General features: G+C 43.1%; 1 protein-coding gene across 1 annotated transcript in view; it reads left to right on the top strand.

Moving 5' to 3' along the window:
- LRRC40 (leucine rich repeat containing 40) overlaps window positions 1–25,779 on the top strand; it is a 48,705-nt gene extending 22,926 nt beyond the window's left edge. The window contains exons 10-15 of the mRNA XM_072649826.1: window positions 9,708–9,816; window positions 12,304–12,411; window positions 14,592–14,702; window positions 16,300–16,377; window positions 21,074–21,259; window positions 24,718–25,779. Of these exons, the coding sequence (XP_072505927.1) occupies window positions 9,708–9,816; window positions 12,304–12,411; window positions 14,592–14,702; window positions 16,300–16,377; window positions 21,074–21,259; window positions 24,718–24,823 (698 nt within the window). The 3' untranslated portion in view covers window positions 24,824–25,779. The remainder of the gene's footprint in view (window positions 1–9,707; window positions 9,817–12,303; window positions 12,412–14,591; window positions 14,703–16,299; window positions 16,378–21,073; window positions 21,260–24,717) is intronic.
- The last annotated feature ends 572 nt before the right edge of the window (window positions 25,780–26,351 follow it).

Genomic DNA, 26,351 nt, shown 5'->3' with positions numbered 1-26,351 from the left:
CTGGGTGCCAAAGACCCTTCTGTCAACTTTACAGGCTGTCTTGGGCTGGGGATTTGTTTCACTCTGTCATTTTGTGGGCTCTGTAGCTCTAGAATTTGTTTAGTCATTTTTTACAGGTATTTGGAGGTCTTTAGGGGAGAGCTCAGGAATTCCTGCTTTTACTTTGCCATCTTAGCTCTCCCCTGCCCCCAAATCTTATATTTAAATGGGGGTCCTTAGAATAATTGTCTCTTCAAATTTTTTCACTTGTGCCTTTGTTTGAATTGACTAGTTGTTCTGCTGTTGTACAGATACTTCCCAAGTTAAGTTTGGGTTCAAAATTTTTTCCAGACTGGACAAACATAATTCAGAAAATTATGGTGGGTGGCACACTTTGATTCAAGCCCTGCAGGCACCTTGACACTTTCTTAGCTCTCTGACTTTCATTTATGTTTTTGTTGTTGGTGGTGGTGGTAGTCAGTTGTTTCAGTCATGTCTGATTCTGCATGACCCCATTTGGAGTTTTCTTGGCAAAGATACAGGAGTAATTTACCATTTCTTCTCTGTCTCATTTTACAGATGAGGAAACTGAGGCAAAAAGGGTGAAGTGACTTGCTCAGGGTCACACAACTCGAAAGTGTCTGAGGCTGAATTTGAACTCAGATCCTCCTGATTCCAGGCCCTGCCCTTTAGGCACTGTCCCACCTGGCTTTATAATACTGATAAAATGAGAACCTCTCTACTGGGGACAGGATGTTGTGATACTGAGGAATGAGATAATTTGAAACATGCTCTGAAAAGGACATTTAATGTCCTTTGTGTTTATATCCAAGCCTAATTATTTCAAAAATATTTTATTAAAACCATTGAATTCAACCAAGGTATTGTCCTTTTCAGCAACATTCTGTCCTTTGAAGTGCTAGGCTCCCCATGCTGGGCACCCCATGCCAGGCTCTCCTGGACTCTTATGCCTGCTGTCTGGGGGAGCTCCAGCAGGTCCTTTGCCTACTCTGACCACACCTCCTCCTCTGTGGCTTCAGACAGGAGGAGGCTGACCTAGGTGATTTCTAAGATCATTTCCAGCTCTCCAGTTCTCTGAAAATTATCAAGTAGAGACTAGAACTTGGCTAGTTATTTCCCTTTAGGCAAGATCTGGTCAGCAGTGCAGTGCTGGGATATGTTACCTCAGACTGGATGCTGTTAAACTTCATCCAGAACAATTTTAGATTTGAGCAGCATACTTATTAATAGCCATCTCTATTTCTGTGGAGGTAGAGGAAAGGAAATGTGATATTGTAGAAACTGATGAAGGGCAGGGCTGAATTGGTCTGTCCTGCTGGACAAGTGCAAACTTCCTTTAGTTTTGCCCTTTTGAAATTAGATTCATTTGCGAGGCTATTTGCAATACAATAAGCAGCAAATATGTTCTTTTTAGCAGAAATATTCCTCACCGTTTTGCTTTGAAGACCTTTGGAATGTCTGGAGAAAGCCTTTTTAAAAAATAAAAAGTACATGATATTATGTCTGGTGCTACATACCACCACTATTACTTATGGTATTATGAATAAGTAGCCTCCCTTTTAGGTGGTGCATATTTTTAAATGGGCCTTTTTGCAGTTTGCTGCTCTTTAAAATTAATCTTTTTCATATCACATCAGTTTATAATATTTTTACAGGAAAGAGTCACATTTTTTCCTTCCCCTTGGTACATTTTTTTCCTACTCATTTTCTAGAAAGACAACCTTTATATCATATTGAATATTTTTCATTACAATTTTATTTAGTTATATTCATGGGATGAAATTTGTTTTTAAAAGTAATTGGTTGTTTTCCATTTTCTCCTACAAAGTATATTGTGAAAATAATTACGTTGGACATTCATTCACGATGCTTTCTATACAAGTATTCCTTGTTCTTTGTTTAAAATACAGAAGTAACACAACACAGCTGAGTTTGCTGTAAGACCCCAGCCTGGCAGTGTGCTAAGATGTGTTCTAGGACATGTGCCAGAATGAGAGTCGATCAGGAAGAGTTCTGATCTTGACGAGGCCACGTAACTGATGTTACAGTCTTGGGAAAGACCCTTGGCTTCTCCAGCTCCCAGTTTCCCATCTGTAAAATGGGAATATTTGTTCTTCCATCTCTTGTTGTAAGACTCCTGGGAAATAAGTAATGACTCCAAACGCAGTCTGCCCACTCTTGTGACTCTACTTCTCCTCCCATCTTCAGCCCTTTGCAGTCTGACTTCCAGTCTTACCATTTAACTGAAACTGCCTTCTCCACAGTTACCAGTTATCTCTTAAATGCCAAGTCCAGTGGCCTTTTTCTCAGTTGTCACCCTTCTTGGCCTGCCTGCAGCATTTTTCACTGTTGGCCTGCCCTCTGCCCCCCCAACATCCTCTGTTCTCTGAGTTTTTGTGATTCTTCTGTCTTCTTGGTTCTTTCTGTACCTGTCAGTCTGCTCTTGGAGCATCATCTGTGTCATCCCCCACATCTCTGTCCTGGCTGCTCAGATCTCCATTCCCTTTTTGTGGCTGCATCAACTCCCTGGGGTTTAATGATGACTCCTACACCTGCGTATGTGGGCTCTTCTAAACACTAGTCCTTTATCATGAATTTCCAGTTGGCTTTTGTGTCCCATAACCATTTCAATCTCAACATGTCTGAAACAGCTCATTCTCTCCCCCCCAACTCCCGCATCTGGTGAATTTCTACGTGTCGATTGAGGGTACCGCCGTCCTTCCATCAGCCAGGCTCCTGATCTCATAGTCACTTTGAGCTGTGCATCCTGCATAGCCAGGCACTCCTCAAGTGTCATCTATTCTGCCTTCACAGCATCGCTTCGTTTTGTAACCTTCTCCGTGTCCTCGTCACGTTCTCCCACCTGTCGCATTGTCATACCCTCTTAATTGGTATCTCTCACTCAAATTTAACTGTCCCCAATCGCTTTCCGCAGTTGCCAGTGTTGACCTAAAACACAGTCCTGACATCACTCAGCTACATTGTTACCTTTTTACCCTGTAGAGTCCGATATAAACTCCTCTGTTTGACATGGAAAGCCCATCATGAAACATGCTTCTCAGCCTACCTTTCCCCTCCGTTCTGCCTTAACTCCCCTTTGTGTGCTCTGTAGTTTAGCCAGAGGCTTTTTCTCACGTCTCAGCTCTTGGTGGCCCTCTTGTGGTCAGTATTTTTATCATCCGCTTCAGTGAAGACGTTGCTGACAAGGTCACCAAATTTGTAAGTGTTAGGAGCCTGGTAGAAGTAGCTAAACACTGGATTACAGAGTCACGACCTGGTACTGTCTCCGCGGTCTAGAATAATGAGGAGAAACCACTAAGGTCAATTTGAACAGAGACAGACGTTAGGTCCTGCACCAGTTGCTTCCAGGTGTAAGATGGGGGAATGTAGTGAGACAACGATGGATGTATAGAAACCCCACGTGTGTGTGAGCACATGGTGTCATGAGGCAGTCAGCAGTGACCGTGCTCATAAATGCAGCTACCCCGTTCACAAGAAGTTGGGGAGTATTTGCCCTTCGTTTTGTCCAGACTAGACAGTTCTGGAGAACAGTGGCCAGCTTTACATGGCCCATTTCAGAGAGTTGGCAGACTGGACTGCTTTGAGAAAAAGGCCGGCAGGTAGTTAAAGGGTTTGAATACCATGCCATGTGAGGGCACTGAGTATGTTGAGCAGAAGAAAAGATTTAGGAGGACAAGATTGCGATTTTCACATATTTGAAGAGTCACATGGAAAAGGTTTTTATGTTTTATGTGGCTTGAGAAGACAGGTGGAACAAGCAGGTTGAAGTTACAAGAAGCTCCGTAAATTTTAGGTCCACATTGTCCAGCACTTCTCCTTAATTTTACCTGTCTGTCTGTGTTTGTCCTTCGTTTTTCAAAGAAGACCCTGACATCAGAGAAATGATGACATGACTTGCACTTGACTTTGCTTAGAGTGAGGGAGGGCTGTGCAGGTCACCAGCCTCACTTCCCCTCCTGGGCCATGTGGATCCAGTGACCAGATATTCATCAGGATGACAGGAGAAGGCCCAGGATGCATTGGGAGACCTTGGCCTTTTCAGGTACTCACTTAGAGTGAGGTAATGCCCATTTAGTGAATGGGCCTCTTTAAGAAGTAAACAGGGAATGGCCCCTTTAATGAGCAAAAGAAAAAATAAGTAAAACCAGCTGAGGTGGGAAAGAGCAACAGTTACTGTTGATAATCACTCTGGAGCCAGGAGGGCCCCAAATTAAACTAATTTAACCTAATGAAGAGTGGAAGGAGTGGAGTGGAAGAAGTTGTGGCCAAGGGAGTTTCCCAGACTTGGAGACCTATTCTTTAGGTCATTGCGTACATATATGTATTATAGAGATAAGCATGACTAATCTAAAGAAGTATTAGAGATTATAAGATATTGCTCATTTTTTCTTGCTTACAACATTGTTTTGAAACATTTAATTTTGTGCAGGACTTGGCTAAATCCTAATTGATTTATATAATTTAAATTTCCTGATTGATTTATATAATTTAAGCTTATATTGACTTGTGATAACAATATTGTTATATTGACTTGGGATCCTTATCTTTAGACTGATAGAAGCAAGATGTTTAGCTAAAGTGATCCCTTCCAGTGCCTAACTGTGACTTACTGGGTGATTTTGACGTCTTGGTTTAATGAATCTGAAACTTCCCCACCGAAATAAGATTGTGTAACAATCAAGAGCACCGTACTCCATCAGGACAAGTTAAATTCACCAAGAGCAGTATGTTTGGAAGCTCGCCTTATAAGAGTTAGGATTCCTGCTATGACAAATGAGAAATCCAAGAGACAGAGTTCCTGAGGATCAGTTTTTTAATTAGGTTAGCCAATAATAAATTGGTGGTCAGTGGTTTCTCTTGGAAAACTAGAGATCCCCCAGTGGAGATAATGAATGCTTAAACTACCTTTGCAAAAGAAAATGCCCCTGGCAAGTGAAAATCAGCCCTCATTCGTGAGCATTTAATGAAGAGCTGGGCTAAGGAGGCTTCAACTCTGAACTTGATTAGGAGGTGGGGAAATCCATTTCCATCCAGACTGCTGGGTGGTTTTCTCCCTCATGGGCTGGGCCACCCTAAATTCTGGTGGAGAGTTCCTAGGACTGGGCTCATTTCCTCCAACAACTCACCCAGACTGTTTATACTCTAAACAGGAGTGGGCTCCTGCCCAAGATGGAAGAGTTTGGTTTCCTTGAGGACTAGGACTGGGACTGTCTCATCAGTGTCTTTCAGACACTGACTCATCTACTGGGACTGGGCCCTAAGAGGGCCTTACTTCAGAGGTCATGTATTGCAGCCCCTTCATTTTATAGCTGAGGAAACTGAGGACTGCTGGAGAAATGAAATCCCTTGCCTAGAGTCATGGAGCTAGTAGGGACATATCCTAGATTTGAAATCAGGTCATCTGACTCTAAACTCAGCTTGTTCCACTATATCCTCCTCCCTCAAATGCTTGGGATTAATGGTCAATAATAGAGCCCCAGGTAGTGTTCTCATTGGATGTTGCTGTCTCGCTACCACTTACTGGCATTACATATCTCAGAAACAGCTGTCTGTGCCAGGTGTTCCTACTCTTCTAAGCCTTGACTGTACTCTCCGCTGTCACCAGCAATCCCTTAAGTGCCAGGTATGGTGACCGTTTCTGGTCCTTGTGCAGCCTTTGACTTCGTTGTTCCCCCGTCTTTTCCTCAATTCTCTCCCCTCTCCTTTGCTGCATCTCCATCTGTGTCATGTGCTCTCCAGGACTTTTAACTGAGCCCTCTTCCTTCTCTCACTGTGTTCACTTGGTGATCTCACTAGCTCCCATGGATTCAGTGGTTATCTATATGTTGGTAATTCTGGCTTTTGTAGCCTGCCCGCATCTCTCCCTTGAGCTCCAGTCTCTCATCACTAACTGCCTTTTGGACATCCTGAAATAAGTATTCCAAGGATGTCTCAAACTTCATGCCGAAGCAGACCTAAGTGTCTTTCCCTTTCCTCCAGCCTTGTTTATTCTTAGCTCTCCCATTTTGCTCAAAAACACCCCCATGTTCCCAGGCACCCAGGCATGTAGCTTCCAGGTCATCTGACTGCTGACTTTACTCACCCCACGTATCCAGTCATTTTGTTAGTCTTGTCATTTCTTTCTCTGTACCATCATCACATGCCTCTTCTCCACTCACCCAGCTATCCCATGCACTCAGTCTCTCATCACTTCTAATTACCTTTCTCAGATGTCTCCTTACATTAATCTGTTCTCTGCCCAGCTAACGGGGAGATTTGCCTAGAAGGCTGTGTGACGCTATTAGCCCTGTACTCCACGTAATGATATGAATAGTAATGACAGTAACAACAACGCTTATGTAGTGCTTACTGTGTGAATGGCATTGTGCTAACAACCCTGGGAGGAAGGGGCTGTTATGATCCCAATTTTACAGATGGGAAAACTGAGGCAGACACAGCTCGTCTATGAGGCTGGATTTGAAGTCGGGTGTTCTTGATTCCAGGCTTGGCACGCCATCCACTGCACCACCTAGCCACTCCCTTATGGCATTTAAAGCTCCTCACAAGCTGTCTTTTCCTACCATTCAAGTATTCTTACAGATCAGCCCTCTTCAAAGTTTTATGGTTCAGTCATACTGGCCTTCTTGCTCTTCCTTACACGCACACACACATGCACGCACGCACACATGCACGCACCCTTCATCTCTTATCTCAGTGCCTTTGCCCTGGTTCTCCCCACTCCTGAAATCTTCTGTGTCCTAAACTTTGCCTCTAACAGTCTCGATTCCATCAAGATGCCATTCACTCTCTCCCTTCCATCCACTTTGGATGTATCCTGGTGTCTGTCTTTGTTCATGTTTTCTCCTCCATTAGAATACAGATTCCATAAAGACAGGCGCTGTTTTCCTTTTTTTTATTGTTGTTTATACCTCTAACTCTTAACACAGTACAGGACACAATGAGTGCTCAGTAAATGTTTGCTGATTGATTGATTGCTTCATGCTTAGTTTACAATGACACCATTTAAAAGTATCCCTGTCTCCTGATGCTTGACAAGCCATTTCCTGGATGCTGATGGTGCGATTGTGGGGGAGGAATGGTTGGATGCTGAAGTGGACATAAGAAGGGTGAAGCATACTTTTTGTCCCCTAACATACAAACACACAAGTGGCCAGGAGGCCTTTTTTGTAACCCTGGAATTTAGATTCCTCTACTTCATCCAGGTCCATTATCTTCAGCCTCATTCAGAACACATATTTTCATCTTTTCTCTCATGCTGTCATCCTCTTGCTTTTGACCTGACTATGGCCTCCGGCCTCCGACCCTCTGGCAGCTAGCATTTCTGCTAACTAACCTCTGCGTGTGAAAAACTGACCTGGTGTTTTGGCTCCTTCATGAGAAGGGCCAGGTGACTTTTTCTGCCTCTTTTCTTGCTTTCAAGCTCAAGAAGTCTTGGGAGGGGGTGGGAGGGACTCTGCCCTTGCCCTTAGCAGGGAGTGTCTGTGATGATGCAGTGGCAGAGGAAGAAGTAGGCTCAGATCCCCTAGACTGGACAGTAAGTCCAATCCACAGAAAATTAACTGAATACAAATAGCAGCCACAAGAAGAATGTCCCTTCTTCACAAGTTAGTTTTTATAGGAAAAGTCCCAGAAGTTCCCACCTGCCTTCCCGTTTTCTCAGAGGAAATGTGTCAATGGACAGTCTGCGTTCAGGCCTGCAGATTCCTGCTTTTCTTATGACTGATACGTTTCACCACCCTTTTCCTACCCTCCCTTACGCCCACGCTTGCGCTTCTGTCACCTCCTATCTTGGTATATGTTCAGTTACTTTTCAGAGGTTTCTTTGCCTCTTAAAAACATTTCAAGCTCTGTCTTCTCTACCTCAGATCCTTGGGATGGTGTTTTTGGAAAGATTGTTTTGAACACTGCCACGCCAGCTAAATGTTCTGTGGAATGCTTTTGGTTGTCTTTGTATACACTGCATAATCAGCTCTGCCAGCTCCCATGTTTTCCCTCTCCAAAAAGTGTCTGGGAGCCATCCTTCAACTGAGCTCCAACTTTTGTTGCCTAGTTTTATTTATAGTGAGAATTTTGAGATCACTGTGATTCACTTCCCCCAGTAGTATGCCTGTCTTTCAGTCACTGGACAAAGATAACATACATTTACAGTTGATACCAACAGCTAAGCTTATTTTTATAGCTAGCCTAAGTTATCAACACCCTCTGCCACTATGACTATGTAAACAGATTTTGTATTTGCCAAAGAGATTCATCATCCAGAGGACATGCAGAGCCAGTGTGTTGTGAGGCAGGCTTGGTCTGTGACGCTCCCGGCTCACCTTCATGTCATGCAAGGCATTAGTATAGGACTTGTATTTTTGTATTTTTAATTTTTTCCCCTTCCTTCCCCCCTCCCTCCCTCTCTACTCCCTCCCTGAGACAACATGCAATCTTATATGGGTTCTACACATACATTCTTATTAAATACATTTTCACCTTAGTCATGTTGCATAGAAGAATTAAAATGCATGGGAAAAACCATAAAACAAAACATTACACAAGAGAAAATGATCTGCTTCATTCTGCGATCCAGTTCCATAGTTGTTTCTCTGGATGTGGAAGGTGTTTTGCCTCAAGAGTTCATTGGGTATTTTTTAGGTCCTTGCATTGCTATGAAGGGCTAAGTCTACCAGAAAAATTCCTCGCACACTGGGGTTGTTGCTGTTTACAAAGCTCTCCTGGTTCTGCTCCTTTCCCTCAGCATCAGTTCATACAAGTCCTTCCAGGCCTCTCTGAAGTCTTCCTGCTCATCATTTCTTAGAGCACAATAGTATTCGATTACATTCATATACCACAACTTGTTCAGCCATTCCCCAATGGATGGGCATCCCCTTGATTTCCAGTTTTTGGCCACCACAAAGAGAGCTGCTGTAAATATTTTTGAACATTTTTATGACCTCTTTGGGATACAGTAGGACTTGTATTCTTATGAGAGAAACGAGGGCCTTTCACTCTAAGGAGTAAGTATTTTGGAAGACCAAGGGTTGACTTACCTATGTTTATAAAGCCTTAAAAAAAAAAAGCCCTACGCTCCTTAACCTGTGTGATTCTTTGTACTACAGGATGACAGCGTTAAAGGGCCTGTGTACTGTGTTTGAAGCACTTTCCCTAAATTCTTACAGTTGTCAGAAGAAATAACCTCCACATATGTCATGTAACAAAACTCACTAGATTAAGTTATGCAAAGATGTCAGACATTCAGTGTTCATGGCAGTAACCAGATTCGTTGTGATCTGATTTAATGCCTGTTCCATAGACATCCTTTGGGAATAATGTTGTATCTTTCGTCAGCAGTTTCTTTAAAATGTACCCTAATATTTTGTTTATGAGAGAGGGCTGGTTACCACGATTTCTTCTAAGAGACTCATTATTCCTTATAGCTTTGTCTTGGCAGTTCTTCTGAAATAACACTGATTGTAAGACTTTGCAGCCGAGGTTTCTCATAGCTGCCTGACCATCCCTCTCTTGGTAGCGCATTAGAATCTGTTCTCAGGGGTTTCTGAGGCATCACTGAACAAGTGCATAAATAAAAAGTCCTTCCTGGGGTGCAGTAGATTGTGGCCCAATTTTATATCTCAGGAGTGAGATGTTTAGGCTGTTGAGTTTAGTAACCTCTGTTTATGTGCCTCTAACTTTTTTCTTCCCAGGTGACACAGGAAACCAAAATGGTACTCCTGTTGAGACAGCCATGACCCTGCCAAGTCAGGCCAGAGTCAACACGCACACCATCACAACATTGAAGCTCTTAGACTACAGGTAAGCAGTGGTCATGGTTTTGTTGCTTCCAAATATTGAAAGGGATCTTCCAATTGTCATGCAGAGTGAAGGACTGAGCTTATGGGCCCTCTAGGATAGATTCCAAGAGATAATGGAGGCAGAGATAGAATATTCAAGTCAGAAAAGAGACACATTCAGGGATTTAAGGTTGCCCTCCCTGTTCCAATATTCTCAAATTTATTTTTTCTTAATTTGTTGTATGATAGAAAAAAAAATCTGTTAAGAAGAGCCAGGTTGGCAGAGTGGCAAACCCCCTGGACTCTGAGTCAGCAGAGCTGAGTTCAGATCTACCTTCCAAGAGGTGTGCTTAAGGCCAGTCTCTTCCTTTGTAAGTTTAGAAGGGATGCCTTTGGATATCTCTTCCACTTGTAAATCTCAGATCTTGTGATTTTGTATTCTTTGAATACAGATTGCTGGTTATAAGAATCCTTTTCAGGAATAACTCATCCTACAGTATGACTTGAGGAAATCATAAATGTGATATTAAGGTGCTTTTTTGGGGATGTCACTGTGAAGCACCTAAGCTGAAATGTAATTACAAAGATAGAAGGTTCTGTATTGATTTAAAAGTTGTTTTTTGATATATCCTACCTTTTCACAGGTAGAAGGGATGCAACGGAGACTCACTTAAGAATGGCAGAGGGGGTTTCTCTATCTTGTAGCTGACAGTGTCCGCTGAGGGGGAGGCTGCAGCATCTCCAGGCAGCAGACTTCCCTTGGGGATGGTTTTCATCAGTCAGGAGCTCTCCAGACAGGTCTTACGTCCTCACTCAAGTCTGGTCTGTTTGGGGCAAACATTCTTCATCCATTTCTTAGATGGTGTGATCTTGAGGCCCTTGCCATTGTGACCATTTTCTTCCAGATAATTATTGCCAAGTCTTCTGACATGAATATTAGAAAAGAATAATCCATATCAAGCAGTTCAGTGGAAAAAAATTAGCTTTTAGAACCAGAAGAGCTGGGTTCAGATTTTATGCCTGACAGCTTGTAATTGTACAACCTTGGCAGTTCACCCAACCTCCCTGGGCCTCAGTCTCCTCATCTGTCAAACAAGGCTGTGGCTCTGGATGTCCCTTGAGGTTTTTTCTAGCTCTGGATCTGTTATGGGGTGCTCTCTAGGCTTGATGGCAAGGCCTCTTGAGAAAAAAGCCTTTGAATTTTTTTCTGATTCTGTACTCACTGAACAACCCTTCTGAGCTAACATTTTTGACTTCCTTAGTGACTTAGCCTCCAGGATAGTGAGCTCAAGAGGAGCTATGACCTGGGTATCAGAGAAAGGCACCCTCAGAATTCCCTCAATACTATTCTTATGACAAAGATGCCAGAAAGGAGGGCTGAACCAAGGATATGCATCAGCAATTAGAAATTTGTGTACTTAATTTCCATACTTCTCCAACAATGCCCTGCTTTTTCTCTGACCCACAGATTACAACCCAAGCTCCCTACACTGGATTTTGAGAGTTGTGGCCAGGAGTTCGGCCTGCAGCCAGGCTGGTGATGAGTGTGTCCAGACTTAGCCTAGACAGCAGACAAAGTCTTCCAGGGAGCTTTAGCTTTTCCAACTGGGGAGGACTGTTAAAACATGTCAGAGCCCAGTGGTCAGTAGTGGATCTTTCCATAGAGCTGCGCTTTTCTAATTTCTTCTGACTTCACCCATCCTTTTTTCCTTTTTGCACTTTTCCAGCATTCTTGTGTATTGTGATGATCTGGCTATGGTCCCATCCCCCCACTTAGGATCTCTTTTAGAATAGCATTCTTTGTACACAATAGACACTCGATAAATGTGGAATTATTACTACAACAAACTTTAAGCACTTCTTTGTGAAAGACCCTCTACAAAGACAAAAATGAACCATGTTTTCAAAGAGCTTACATTTTGTGTGGGGGAGCAACATGTCTGGAAGTGAGTAAAGCTAAAGCAGTATACAGAGTCGCAAAGTAACTTTGAGAGGGAAAGACCTCTTAGATAGGTGGAGGTGGGGAGGAAGGTGTCTCCCAGCTGTGCTTTGGAGGAAGCTGGAGTTGGGGGATTCTACATCAGGATGAAGAGGGTGGAGCAGAACAATATGAGCCCAAGTTTGTCCCTCTTCTTGGACCCTCCTTTTACCCACTCTTCTATCCTGACCCACCCTGGACAATCCAGCCCAAAGGCCCCCTCTCAGAAAGCCCACCCTAGAACCTCCCGGCAGGTGATCTCAGGTAGAATTTGTTTGTGTTCCCCACTTCTGCTGCTGCCCTCAGCATGTTAGTCTTTTTTATTCATTATATATAGATGTTTGCTCTTCCCTCTCTCCTTGGTAAGCTGCAGGAGGACAGACACTGCCCTGGATGAGCACCTGACCCAGTTTACTGCAGGGACTCAGTCCTCAAATGTTTATTCATCCCAGTTGAACAGTAGTGGCAAAGAGACGCTTGGCAACTGACAAAGTCTCACTTACTAAAATGATCTTGCTTTTTATTTTTTAGTGAGAAACAGACAGCTGTGATTCCTGATGAATTATTTGACGCTGTGGGAAGCAACATTATCACTTCCATAAACTTCAGCAAGAATCACCTAACTGAAATACCAAAAAGGTAAGAACTGGGCTCCAGAGACCATTTCTGTTGAGTTTGTGCACAGAACTGAATGCGCACTTTCTGAACCTGGGCACCAGGATGATTCTTTTTCATCTTCTCTCCCACTGAATTGACTTTTTGCCTTGCTGGGTATTCTCAGAGCATAGTGTGTTGCCTGGCAAAAAGGAGGGCTGAATAACACTCTTGTTACCTGGCTGACATGTTTTCGTCCTTGCTGTCATCTGTTTTAAGTGGAATTTGGCTTTCTCTTATGAAGTGTCGCCTAGAGAAGTGGTAACAAGTGCTTTTCATCAACAGAAGCTGTTTACTTTCCACACATTTTACTTTGAAAATGCTTATTACAATTATTAACTAAGTGTTTCGTGTCCTTTTTTCAGACACAGTGTTATAAGACAGGTCCAAGGACTTAACCAGTGATCAGTCCATGTTAATGCATGGGCAATGTTCCTATTTCCATTGGGTTTGTAAAATTTCAGAGAACTGCCACCCTAGAGAGATTGTCTGAAGCTGCTGACAGCATGGGATAGATCGATCCTTGTTATTGTTTTTATGCCTAGAATCTTCATCTTCATTTCCAGATTTCCCAGACATCATATGATTTTCTGTACTCTCTTGTAGTGCTCAGTAAACTTTCATTGATGATGATACATGTAACTCAGTGTTCAGACAGCTGTGTGTCAGGAAAATGGCACGTATGACATCTGATTGCAAAGGTTAGTCAGATTCCTTTAGTATAGAGATCCGAGAAGAATTAGAGCAAATCTTAGGTTACTTCCCATTTCCATTTTCAGAGGACATTTGGGCTGATGCCATGTTGGGTTCGGTGTCCTTGACCAGACTATCAATCAGTCAATCAGTAAACATTTAAGCACATACTATATGCCCAGCTCTGTGCTAGCCTCTGTGGATACAAAAGGAGGCAGTGTTCATGGAATGGCCAGGATACCAATGTCCCTGGATGGATAGTGCCTAGTAAGGTATGAAAAGACTGGAAAGGCAGGAGGGGGCTGGGTTGTGAAGGGCTTTGAATGCCAAACAGCATTTTTTATTTGCTCCTGGAGGCAAGAGGGAGTCACTGGAGTTTATTGAGGCGGGGGTGACATGGTTGGACCTGGGCTTCGGGAAAATCCACTTTGGTGGCTGAATGGAAGGTGGAGGATAGGGCAGAGAGACGAGGTAGGCAGACTGCCCTCCCCCCAGGTGTGAGGTGAGTAGGGTCTGAATGTAAGGACACAAGATGTGTAGGGGGGTAGAGGATCCTGCCAGCTGTGCCAGTTGGAAGGGGGCAGTATCTCTTCTGTGCTGAGGCCCTATCATAGGGTGGCAGACCCTCTGAGAGAATACTGAGAAGATAGAAGTATATTAAGTATAGATTTATTGGGGGAGTTTATTTCTGAGACTGGTCCTCGGTGGCATGAGGACTGAATGGTGGATCCCCAAAGAAAGCCAAGTGCCAGGAGCAGTCCAGGGTTAGTGCAGATTTTCCCATGGGATACTTAAAGCTCCTTCTGCCATCTCCCTTCATTTAATGTAGTTTACGTTAAGTGTAGGGTCCTAGGTCACAGTCTCACTCTCTGGCTCCAACCGTCCCCTGCAGGGGCCAGTGTTGGCGCAGAAGGAGAGGAAGGGGGTATTCACACAATGCAGATTGAAAATCCACAGGCCTTGGCACCATATTGGATATGGAAAGTTACAGGTGGCTTGGGAGGGCCTGGAACTGTCCCTGGTGCAACTTCTTCTGGCACAATGGTCATGGGAAGTATGGTAAACTCCAGGTTCACTCCAGACGGTTTCAGATCTCTCCCAACTTGGGAGATGAAAATATTCCTTGCATGCTAAAAAAAAAATTTTAAATGAACTTTCCCTCAAAGCCAAGTTGATGAGAGGATTTCAGATTTGGGGATCATTGTGGAATGTGGTCACTTCATACATGAAGTAACTAAGGAATTCAAACCTGCATTAACTCCATCCCAAGCCCAGCGCTCTCCGTGCTGACCGGGCACTTGTGAGTCCAGGATGATGTGTTGTATTTTTGGAAAATTAAAAAAATGTGAATTGTTTAAATGTTTGGGGAGAATCATAGAAGCACGTCACTTAGCTGAAATGACTCTTAAGAGAGACACAGACAGCATTCAAGTTCTGAGGTTGCCACATGGGTGTGTGTGCTTTTGTTTCAGGGTTGTGGAGCTGAAGGCCGCTGTGTGTGATGTCAATCTCAGCTTTAACAAGCTTTCCTGTATTTCTGTAGAATTGTGCATGCTTCAAAAACTGACCCATCTGGACATCAGGTTTGTCTTGTTAGGGTTTGATTGCCCTGGGAGGTTTTTGCAGTTCCTTTCATATTCACATTTTTCAGATATTGAAGCTAATCTTTGAATTGTGGGTAGGCTAGCTTTACAGGGGTAGAGAATCAGTGGCCTCTAGGCCATATGTGGCCTTCTAGGTCCTGGACTACAGCCTTTTGACTGAGTCCAAGTTTTACAGAACAAATCCTTTTATTAAAGGGATTAAGTTTGGATTCAGTCAAAGGGCCTGGAGGCTGCTGGATCCCCACCCCTGCTTTAGACCTTAAAGGCTCTTGTTGGGAGCTTTGTTCATTGAACATGCATTAGGAGTAGTAGAGCTGAGCTGAGTTTACAAACCATTCAGCTTTTTGCTAAAAGAACCTTGGAAGTGGAGACAGCCACATGCTAATTTCCTGTTGGTCCATGTATGTCACTTAGAGAAAACCTGTCTGTGGCAAAAAATACCTGGGAGGAGCTGGGGTTACATTAACAAAGGATTCTTTCCTTGACCAAAGAGGCTCTGGTCCTGTGAAGGCCCACATTGTTACTTGTAGCTGCAGCTTTGAGCCCAAGTTTCTGGTAAAGGCAGCTGGTGTGTGCCCAGGGAAGTTTGGAAGGCAGAGGCGTGGCACAGAGCAAACAGTGGCTCCCTTCCTTTTGGGGTCATTCTTCCGTGCTGTGTGCTATGGGGCAGCCCACTTTGGTAAGGTGCTTTAAAGAGACAGGAGGAGGAAGCTAAGGAGGGACCATAGACCATGGAAGAGGCATTCCTTCCTTCATTAATCCGTAGTGGGCCCTGTCGTTATCGACCCCAGCTGAGATGAAAGAGTGCAGGATGTATCTGCCGAGGGGCTAGAGAGATTGTCCTAGGTTCTGAGTCTGTTTTCAGAAACAAAAATGGAAAGCTCCTCTCTACTGGTGACTGGAGATGGATGAGTAGGGAACAATTCTCCTCCATCCCCACTAGTAGCCATAGGGCTGGACTCTGGCCCCATGCCAGTAGACTCCTGGGAATTATTCCTGTGTGAATGGGATACTGTGTGTACTGGATGAACTTTCTCACCCGTCAGCATTTCCCACTGTCCCAGGTAAGTTCTTCCAGAGCCCTCACACTCTGCTCCTGCAGTGTTTTCTGGTCCCTGCCACCTTGAGGTATGATTCCCAGCTGACCTAGAACCTCTTATTTTCCCTAAAGTCCTGGGTGGTTAGACCAGTGAACCTTGACAAACTGCTACAAAAGTGAACTTCTAATTAACTCTGAAAGAGTGACCTCAGAAGGAATCAAGCAGAGTCTAAGTATGTGAGACAGCCACTCTAGACTCTCCCCTTTCTGAAGGAGACCTGAGGGCCGCCCTTCCCCCCCCCGCCCCCCACCCCCCAGGGATCTCACGCTGGGGCCACATTTGTGTTACTGTTTGGTGACTGGCCGAGCTGACACTTGGAACACTTGGGGATGGACAAGTCAATTTGCATTATTTTTCTGTTGAAATAGTTCAAGCTGTAAAACTAAGTAAATCTCTGTCCCTCCCCCTCTCTTTCCTCCCCTTCCCCTCCCCTTCTCTCTCCTCCCCTTCCCCCTCCTCCTTATTTCTATGCACAGAAATAATCTTTTGACTTCTTTGCCTGAAGAGATGGAATCCTTGATGAAACTGCAGACTATCAATCTTTCCTTTAATAGGTGAGTCTCCTGACAGGTGACCGTCTCCAGGCTGTAGTGCCAGCGAGTAGAAAGAAGTGGGTTCTATCTCCCCATGGACAGACTCCATTCTGTTCTCCCTGTGACCTCAGAGCAGCTTAGAAAGACTTATGGGGTTACCCAACAGCTTACCCCCTTTAGAGCCCTCTGTTCCTCACAACCACATGGTGGGGTGTGGAGAGTATGCGTCAGCCCATTTGGCAGAGGACAGAACGGAGAAACAGGCACACAACCAGGAAGGATCAGAGCCACCCTTAGAAACCTGGTCTTGTTGGTTTCAAATCCATCTCTTCCATCTCTTTAGGAGTAGCTGTGGGATATTACAAAGTACAGAGCATTGGGCCTGGAGTTAGGAGGACCTAACTTCAAATCCAGCCTCAGATGTGGACTAACTGTGTGACCTTGGGTTCCTCAGCTGTAAAATAGGGGTTCCCATTGTGGTCCTCTTCAAGGACAAAGGACAACAACCAGCTCCATCAGCCTGTAACTTTGATCATTGGGGGCATGGAGCAGCCAGCTTCTTGTTGCCGATATCTTGCTGTTTTATTCTCATAAGTGCTCTGTTTTTTAATTTTTTTCTCCCACTTAATATTTTATTTTTTTTTCCACTTACATGAGGTAACATCAGAAAAGTACTTTGCACAGTGCCTGGCACACAGTAGTTACTTTATAAATGCTTCTTCCTTTTCCTCACTTATCCTGTGTTCTTAACTGATAGTTGGCAGGGTTTTTTAAAGTGCTTTTCACACTAGTTAAAAATAGTGTTTCTTTTTCTGTTCCAGTGCGCTGTTTGAGAGCAGGCATCAGAAGTGCATTTCTTTGGTTTTCCTTTCATTCTCTTGTTCTTACCTGTTCAGAAAGTACAAATTCCTTCAGATTTAAAGGAGAGATCCAGAAATTTCAGCATGATCCAAATTCTTTATAACCTCTTTTTTAAAAAAATGCTGATCATTTTTGACCACAGTCTGTCATCTCTCTGTCGATATAGGGCCAAGGGCCAATGCTGCACCCCCAATGGAGGTGCTCTCAAGGCCCAGCTCCTTCCTAAAGGCTTAAAAACGAAGGGCAGGTGGAGGAATGAGAGGTGGGCAGCTGCCGTGCTAAGTGGTTGGGAAGGTTGCTGTCTCAGCAGAGGCTGGGGTCAGGCACTGAAGGGGCTGGTCTTTCATGCTTGGGTTTTTGTTCCACCTCCCTTCTGTCTTTCATGCTGATTGCCCCTACCGGCCTCTCTTCCTTTTTCCTGATCTCTTTCCATCTTGACCCCATTTTTCCCCCTCTCTTTTAGCTAAACATAATCTGGAGCAGTTGCATATTTTGAATATTGTGTTGAATAATTTTTATTTTCCCAAACCAGCCCCACCTCTTGCAGTGGTATTGCATGTTTCCAGTCACCCAGGTCCAAAATTCTTTTTAGTTGTCTCTTATTCTGGATCCCTGTGTATATCCAGTAAATAGATTTTCTCAATTTTTCCTTCATTACGTAATTTACAGAGTTGCTGTGCTCTGTGAGCAAAGTAGAATTGAAGTAGCTCAGAAGAAATTTGAGATGTGCACGTTCAGAGAATCCACCCCGATGTTCACATGGACTGTTTGTGCCTGACCTGTGGTGGAGCCTTGTGAGCTCCTACTGTCCTGATCAGCCTCGCTCAGATCCATTCGGCTGGCACAGTGATGTCATTCTGGTCCTCTGAGAAGGAAGGAAGGACAACAGCAGTCACATCAGTCTCTGACTTTTTTGTTCCCAATAATTATCATCTGGAGCATGGAGTAACCAGTTTCTCTTTGATGCCAATCTGTTCCTCATATAATCTTGTCAATAGTCTTTTTTGTTTTTTATTTTTTTCCCCACTTAATATTATTTTATTTTTCAAATTACATGCAAAGATAGTTTTCAGCATTCAGTTTTACAAGATTTTGAGTTCCAAATCTTTTTCTCCCTCCTCCTTTCCTCCCTCCCCAATAAAGCAAGCAATCTGATATAGGTTATACATGTATAATCATATTAAAAATATTTCCACGAAATGCAAAATGGATAATATTGATTATATTAAACTGAAAAGTTTTTGCACAACCAAACCCATTGCAACCAGGATTAGGAGGGAAGCAGAAAACTGGGAAAGAATTTTTGCACTAGTGTCTGTGATAAAGGCCTCATTTCTAGAATGTATAGAGAACTGAGTCAAATTTACAAGAATACAAGTCATTCCCCAGTTGATAAATGGTCAAAAGATATGAACAGGCAGTTTTCAGAGGAAGAAATTAAAGCTGTCTGTAGTCATATGAAAAAATGCTCTAAATCTTTATTGATTACAGAGATGCAAATCAAAACAGCTCTGAGGTACCACATCACACCTATCAGATTGGCTAACATGACAGAACAGGAAGATGATAAATGTCGGAAAAGACGTGGGGAGAGTTGAAACACTAATTCATTGTTGGTGGAGCTGTGAGCTGATCCAACTATTCTGGAGAACAATTTGGAAGTATGCCCAAAGGGCCTATAAAAATGTGCATACCTTTTGACCCAGCAATATTGCTTCTAGGACTGTATCCTCAAGAGATCATAAAAATGGGAAAGGGTCCCATATGTACAAAAATATTTATGGCAGCATTCTTTGTAGTTGCCAAAAACTGGAAATCAAGGGGATGCCCATCAATTGGGGAATGACTGAATAAATTGTATATGAATGTAATGGAATACTGTTGTGCTGTAAGAAATGATGAACAGGAAGACTTCAGAGAGGCCTGGAAAGACTTATATGAACTGATGCCGAGTGAAAGGAGCGGAACCAGGAGAACTTTATACACAGCAACAACCACAGTGTGTAAGGATTTTTGCTGGTAGACTTAGAACTTCATTGCAATGCAAGGACTTAAAAAATTCCCAATTGTCTCTTAAGGCAGAATGCCTTCCACATCCAGAGAAAGAACTATGAAATTCGATTGCAGAATGTAGCAGATCATTTTCTTTTGTATTACGTTTTGGTTTGTTTTATGGTTTCTCCCATTCATTTTAATTCTTCTTTGCAACATAACTATGGTGAAAATGTAGTTAATAGGAATGTATGTGTAGACCCCACACAAAATTGTATGCCATCTCGGAGAAGGAAGGAGAAAAACATCTAAGTTATATGGTAGTGATTGTAGAACGCTGAAAATAAAATAAAAAAATATATTAAAAAAAGTAGAGGACAAAAAATAAAAAAAACCAAAACACAAAGAAAAAGTATTTCCACATTAGTCATGTTGTGGAAGAATCATCAGAACAAAAGGGAAAACTCACAAGAAAGAAACAAAAGAGAAAATAGTCTGCTTTGATCGGCATTCAGACTCCGTCGTTCTTTCTCTGGATAGCATTTTCCATCATGAATCTTTTGTAATTGTAATTTTTGTAATTGTCTTGGATAATTGCATCGCTGAGAAAAGCTAAGTCGGTTGTCACACAGCATTGCTGCTATTATATGTGATGTTCTGGCTCTGCCCATTTCGCTCAGTGTCAGTTCATGTGAGTCTTCCCAGGTTTTTCTGAAGTCTGTCTGCTCAGCATTTCTTACAGCACAAGAGTATTCCATTACATTCATATACTACAACTTGTTCAGCCATTCCCCAACTGATGGCCATCCCCTCAATTGCCAGTTCTTGGCCACCACAAAAAGAGCTGCTATAAATATTTTTGTACATGTGGGTTGAAACTTCCCTTTTTATGATCTCTTTGGGATACAAACCTAGTAGTGATGTTTATTACTGGATCAAAGGGTAAGCACAGTTTGATAGCCCTTTCAGCATAGTTCCAAGTTGCTCTTTATAATGCTTAGATCAGTTCACAACTCACCGGCAATGTATTGGTGTTCCAGTTTTCCCATATCTCCTCTTACATTTGCCATTTTCCTTTTTGGTCATATTAGCCAATCTGACAAGTATGAGGTGATACTTCAGAGATGTTTTCATTTGCATTTCTCTTTATCAGTAGTGATTTAGAGCAATCTTTTTGTTTTTTGAGACTTAGGGTTCATTAGTGGAAGGAACTCCCTGTGCAGAAACTGCACCAATGCAGATAGGGAGGTGGCCCAGTGATTATCTCCTGCCTCAAGCCTGGAGAGCTTATGCACTTGCCCATGGTTCGCGCAGCCAGAATTTGCTGGGATCGGTGTCCAAGTCTTCCATCAATAGCCAGTTCTGGCCGTAGGCCCAGCTATTTAGCCTGGCATTTAAGACCCATGGGACTTTCTCTCCTGCCACTCTGTTTAGTGAATGCTCACTTTTCAACAGACACTCATCTCTATTCTCTGCCTTCTTGATCCGTTCCCATGTATGAAATCATACAGGCAGTGAGAGATCTGCCTTGCAATGGGGGGAGGAATTCCTGAGCTCTAGGATGGCTTTGTGAAGTGAATAGACTGGAGCTGGGCCCAGGAGCCAGAGGAGAGTGGGCAGGGACAGGAGGGTGAAACACCCACGTCTCCTCCAGAGTACACACTCCTTGAGGGTGGGGGGCTCTTCTCAATGTTCCTAACGCATAATACTGAAAAAGTAATACTTATTTGTTTTGTTAAACAAAAATAAAAGAGCTTTTGAAAGAAAGGGTTTTTAAGTTTAAAGATAATGTCTTACCTTTTCATTTGTCCATCTTGAGAATTTATTTTGGCCTCTGGAATGACTAAGTTGAGTTTCTTCACAGGTTCAGAACGTTCCCCAGTATTCTGTATCGATTGCAGACTCTTGAAACGATCCTCCTCAGTAACAATCAGGTTGGATCTGTGGACCCTCTGCAGCTGAAGCAGATGGGCAAGCTGGCCACTCTGGATCTGCAGAACAATGACCTCCTCCACATCCCACCCGAACTGGGCAACTGCGTGAGTCTCAGGTAAGACCAGCCCACTTCTGGAGGTGATTGGATGACCTTGTTGATTGAAATAAAAGCATGCTTCTTTGGGGCAGATTTCCTGTCAAAGGAGAGGTGATAGTGGAGGGGCATCCCTGGGGAGCAGCGTTCTGGGCCAGAGTTTTACCAGTGGGTTTGGGCAGAAGCTTGGGCCTATAGGCTAACCATGGCCTTTTTTTTTTTTTTTTTTTTTTTTTTGTTAAAGAACATCATAACGAACCTCAGGGATTAGGGCATTAATTAAGGTTTTAGAAACCAGAGTTCAGAATGAAGCTGTGGGTTTGAAAGACTAGCAGTGGAGCCTCCTCAGAGCCTCGTCAGCTTGGCAGAAGGGCCAGCCCCTCCAGAGCATTGTTCAGTCAGTGTCTGCTTACTGTCTTATTTCCTACTTCATCTTTTCATAGTCAAGAGAAAAGCCTCAAGTTTCCAATTAAATCTTACTGGGTCTTTCTTTGGTCCAAATTATCCCATTTTACTTGAACTCTAGGGCAGCTGAGGGCCCAGCACACCAGGTCCGTCCGGAGCTGCTGAGTTCAAAATCAGGTTCAGACACTAGGTAGCTGCTTGATTCTGGGCAAGTTGCTTCACCTGTTTGCCTCAGTTTCTGCATCTGTAAAATGGGGATGATAGCAGCACCTCCCTCCCAGGGTGATTGTGAGGATCAAAGGAAGCAATCATTGGGAAGCGCTTAGTACTGTGCTGGGCCCACAGCGCACCAGATAAATGTGAGCTGTTTTTATTCTCTTTATTTTTCTTCCTCCTCTCCAATTTTGAGTTGGAATTGAGCTGTAACCCCCCACTGTTGTCAACAGTAAGAGCGATTCTAAACATTTGATTCTGGACTGAAAACAAATGACAACCTGGAAACTTATGTAACACACCAGTATTTTCTGGAGGTTCCTGTTTATTGGGTTTGATGCCCTATTTGAGGAAGGCTTAGGGATGGGTTTTGGTCTAAAGAAATTTTTTGAAATAACAGTGGGGTAGTTTTCTATTTCTTAAGATGGAGAGACACTGTCATTTTGACTTTCCAGGTGGAGTTTAAAATCAGAGCATTTTGAAGCATTTTCCTCTTTCCCCACTGTGTGGATGTGTATTTCTTCTTACTAGTTTAAGGAAAGGAGACCGGTCAGGTGTGTTCTGGTGGCAACAAATTCATTTTTGCTGTTGTTGCCTTGATGAGGTATCATCTCTGTCTTACAAATAGATTCAGGGGATCAAGATGCTTGGGTTGGCCTCACTCTCACTCATTAGCTCCGGCCTGTGAAGAAGAGGGCACATCTCTGCCCGTCAGTCAGGGAACATCTCCCATCACTTAGCGCAGAGGGATCTGAGTGGGGTCATTTCCAAAGGATCCACAAGGAGGCCGGAGCCCTTTCCCCTGAACAGCATGCTTGTCCAAGCAGCAGCTTTGAAATTGGTCAATGAAGTATCCTCCAGGACTCCTTACGCCTCTCACCAGGCGCCAGATTAGCTAGACATGGCTTTCAGCTGCTCATACATGCTTAGACTGTTGCTCATTGCATCTTCATTGTACTCATACATTTACAACTTAGCACATGCATCAGAAGTTTGTGTCTTTATAACTGGAAGGGACCTTGAGAGCCTATTTGGTCCAGCCTCTTCATTTTACATTTAAGGAAACTGAAGCTGAGAGTAGTTAAGACACCTTCCCAAGTTTAGTAATCTGACTTGCATGTCATAAAAAATGTACACTTTCTTCTAATTGATACTAAAAGCAACATACCTGTGCTTCAAGAAAAGGCCCAAATCAGGTCCTGAAGTAGGTGTTAAGCACCTTCCTCATCCCCAAGTAGCAAGTTGTGATGTTAATTAGAATGAAAGATCTTCCCTTCCCATTAATAGGCCTCACCTGAAGCCCATGAAGGGAGGCTTGTTTTGTAGGAAAGCCCTGGGTCCGGCTCTGGAAAGTGTACATATGCTCTGAGGGGAGGGTTTGCTTTGGCCCTTAGTCTTTAGAAGAAGGTTCGTGTACCAGACTAGACTCTGGGTAGCCTTGAAGGAGCCCCCCAGCTTGGAAAACCCAGATGTCAGTGCTTCTCTCTCTGGTCACCATGTCCGTATGTAGTAGTCAGACAGTTGGATCTGTGATGTATGTATTCCTTATGACCAAACAATTAGAAGCCCTGTCTGTTGGTCTTTATTTCTCTGTTGCTGAATGTAATTAAAGCTGATTGTTGACCTCTCAAAAGTAGAAAAGCAGATCTAAGGACCCATGCAGCGGGCCCTCCTGTGTGTGCCAGGGTGCCTGCTGCTACACAGATGTCAGAGCGAGGATTAGAATCCAGTTTGTCTGATTCCAGATGCAGCTCTGTGTAGGAGAATGATCCGGAGCTTCGATTTGAATAGGATGAGAGTTTAAACTTTCTAGGAGTTTACTTGATACTACATAATAAATTCATATTATGAGAAGGGGACTTTGGAGGTTCTCGGTCCTGCCAGGTCCCAAGCTTCCCCATGGCACCTCCTGCTGCTCCTGCCTCTCCCACCTCGTCACAGAGCATCAGCTGAAATGGCACTGCCCTGGTTCTCAGTGGAATTGATTCGTGTGTAGAGGAGATCCATTTCTTGGAGGCTGCGCTGTTGCTTAGTGTCATGACTGTAGTGACTTGGAGTTCATGAGTCTTGTGTCCCCTCCCCACACTCCCAGATGATTATAGACAGTTTGGGGTATCTTCAGTCCTTTAGTTGATCCTTTGCTTAGGACCAGATATTTGATGGTATTCCACAAAGCACACACATGGGTCAGAACCAGGACGTACACTTTTCGTTTTGGGGAACGCCAGAGGCCCATGAGCCCCTTAACTCTGTTAGCAAGGAAATAGGCCAGAAGATGGTAGCAGTGGTGATCCCAGCTTTACCACCTGTATGACCTTCGGCATGTCACTCAAAAACAGGATGAGGGTTTTAGATGGCCTCTGAACACTCTATCTGACCTAAAATGAACTATGAAAATCAGTGAATCAGTGAAAAACTGGAACTTCATATAGAAAAGTTTTCCATATGCTCTCATTAGGTGTAACACATCTTTAACAATATAAGGAGCAGGTGGTAGCAGTATGTATATGAATTAGTGGGGATGCATGTAGACAGTGAAGGTTGGAGGGGGAGACAAACATTATCTTAATTAAAGACAATTTAATACTATGTACAAGTGGCTAGAGAGAAATAGGCCCTCAGTCATTCCAGATTTTGGGTAAATTGAGCCAAATTGAGTTTGTGCTCATCAATAGATCACCTGTGACACAGACAGTAGACCTCTAGTCTAGTTAGATTTTGGTCAGATGCCCAGTTTCAAAATGTGGTCTGGGGGGCAGGGGAGAGAAAAATATTATTTTAAAAATGTTTGATTTAGATTTTGGAGAGGGAAATCCATCTCACTGAAAGTAAACAATCCCTGCTTTCTCCCCTTTCTCCAGGACCCTTCTGCTGGAGGGGAATCCATTCCGAATTCCTCGAGCAGCCATTTTAGCTAAAGGAACAGATGCTCTCCTGGAGTATTTAAGAGATCGGATTCCTACTTAATTGGAATTTGGTCATCTTTGGCCAGCTGATGGATTTGCGTGCTTCAGAGGCGGGGAGCGTTAAAGTCTTGTCTGAGGCCTGATTCACTGGCATTCCTCCGATGGCTTCTTCAAATGGTGTATCAGTTATGATTGCTGCGATTTATCTGGGGCAGGAAGCAAATGTTCTTACAATCCTATTACCACTAAATATTATTTTTACGTTGAAATAATCTGTAACAACTTTATGGTGATTATTACAGCTTTCTTGTGCGTTTATACGTTCATTCTTAAAAGTTCTGAAATTTTAAAAAGGTAATAGTGGTTTCTATAAAGCAAATATCATTCCTATTTAAAGTTCATTTCTTTTATAATGACAGAGAATTTTTGTAAAAACTGAGGGGTGGGTTTTGTTTTGTTTTAGCATTTTTGTTTTTATTAGGTGTGTGCTGTTTGGACTTTTATGTGGGAGTATTTTGTCATCTTTCTTTGTGTTGTGTGGGAAAAGTTATAACAACATTGGTTGATAATACTAAGAATTTGTGATATAAAGTTCCAAGGACATGCAGAGCCCTGGTTCTGATGCCAACGCCAGGCAAGTCAATTGGCTTCTCAGAGCCCCAGGCAGCTTTCTGAAGACTGGAGGTTCTAGACAAGTGACGCATCAGCACTGGCTCAGCAGGTGGAGATCTGTACAACAGCAAACTTTCAGGAGAAGATTCACTTTGGTGTTCAGTGGGTGGTTTTTAAAAATAATTCTGTTCACATTTATTTTCTGATGTTGAGAATCCAAATTTCCCTGTTGTGTATAACTCATTTTGATTGAAGTGTTTGCTGAAGAAGAAACATATGGTATATCCCATAGGGAAAGAGCTCTAAGTGAACCCAACTTGGCTTTTTTGTACTTCTTTATGCCCTCTTACTACTAAAGTGTCTGTATCATGCCCACTGCAAATTAAAGTTTTGGTCACATCTGAACAGCTCACTGTTTCCTCTAATCTGTGGGTGCCCTCATTTGTACCAGCATTCAGTTTTGGTTACTTCCAGATGTCCTGGGACTTAGATAAAAACTCAGCACACACAATGTCTTCCTTCGTCGACATGCACCCTCAGAAACTAGCTGAGAGAGTGCTTGGTGACGTCTGGCATGCAGCTTTGCATGTCTTAGAGACGTCATTATAGCATCCAACTTGTTGATAGAATTAAGACCCACATTGGACTAATACAGAATATCTTCTTGCAAAAGAGCTTGATTTAAGGAAGTTAAATTTGAAAAGAAGATTCCCGGTCTGTTCAGCTCTTGACACATTTAAAACAGGATCTCATTGTAGATTTCAGAACTTTTTTTGAGAGAAAAATGAAGATGAAAATACTTGCTATTTATGGGTAATGCAATTTTCAAATACAAGTTAGAATTTTTCTCTTACCAAGGGGAAACATGACTGTTCGTACCACCCCTGTCGTCAGCTCACAAGTCTGTTGTTATATTAAACAAAAGACACTTTACAATAAGGTGAAATTTTATTATTTGTACAATAAAGAGACTTTAT

This window comes from Notamacropus eugenii, chromosome 2 (genome assembly GCF_028372415.1).
Source record: "Notamacropus eugenii isolate mMacEug1 chromosome 2, mMacEug1.pri_v2, whole genome shotgun sequence".
In the NCBI taxonomy this organism is placed as follows: domain Eukaryota; kingdom Metazoa; phylum Chordata; class Mammalia; order Diprotodontia; family Macropodidae; genus Notamacropus; species Notamacropus eugenii.
Note: the sequence above shows the minus strand (reverse complement) of the source record. Positions and strands in the feature narration are given on the sequence as shown.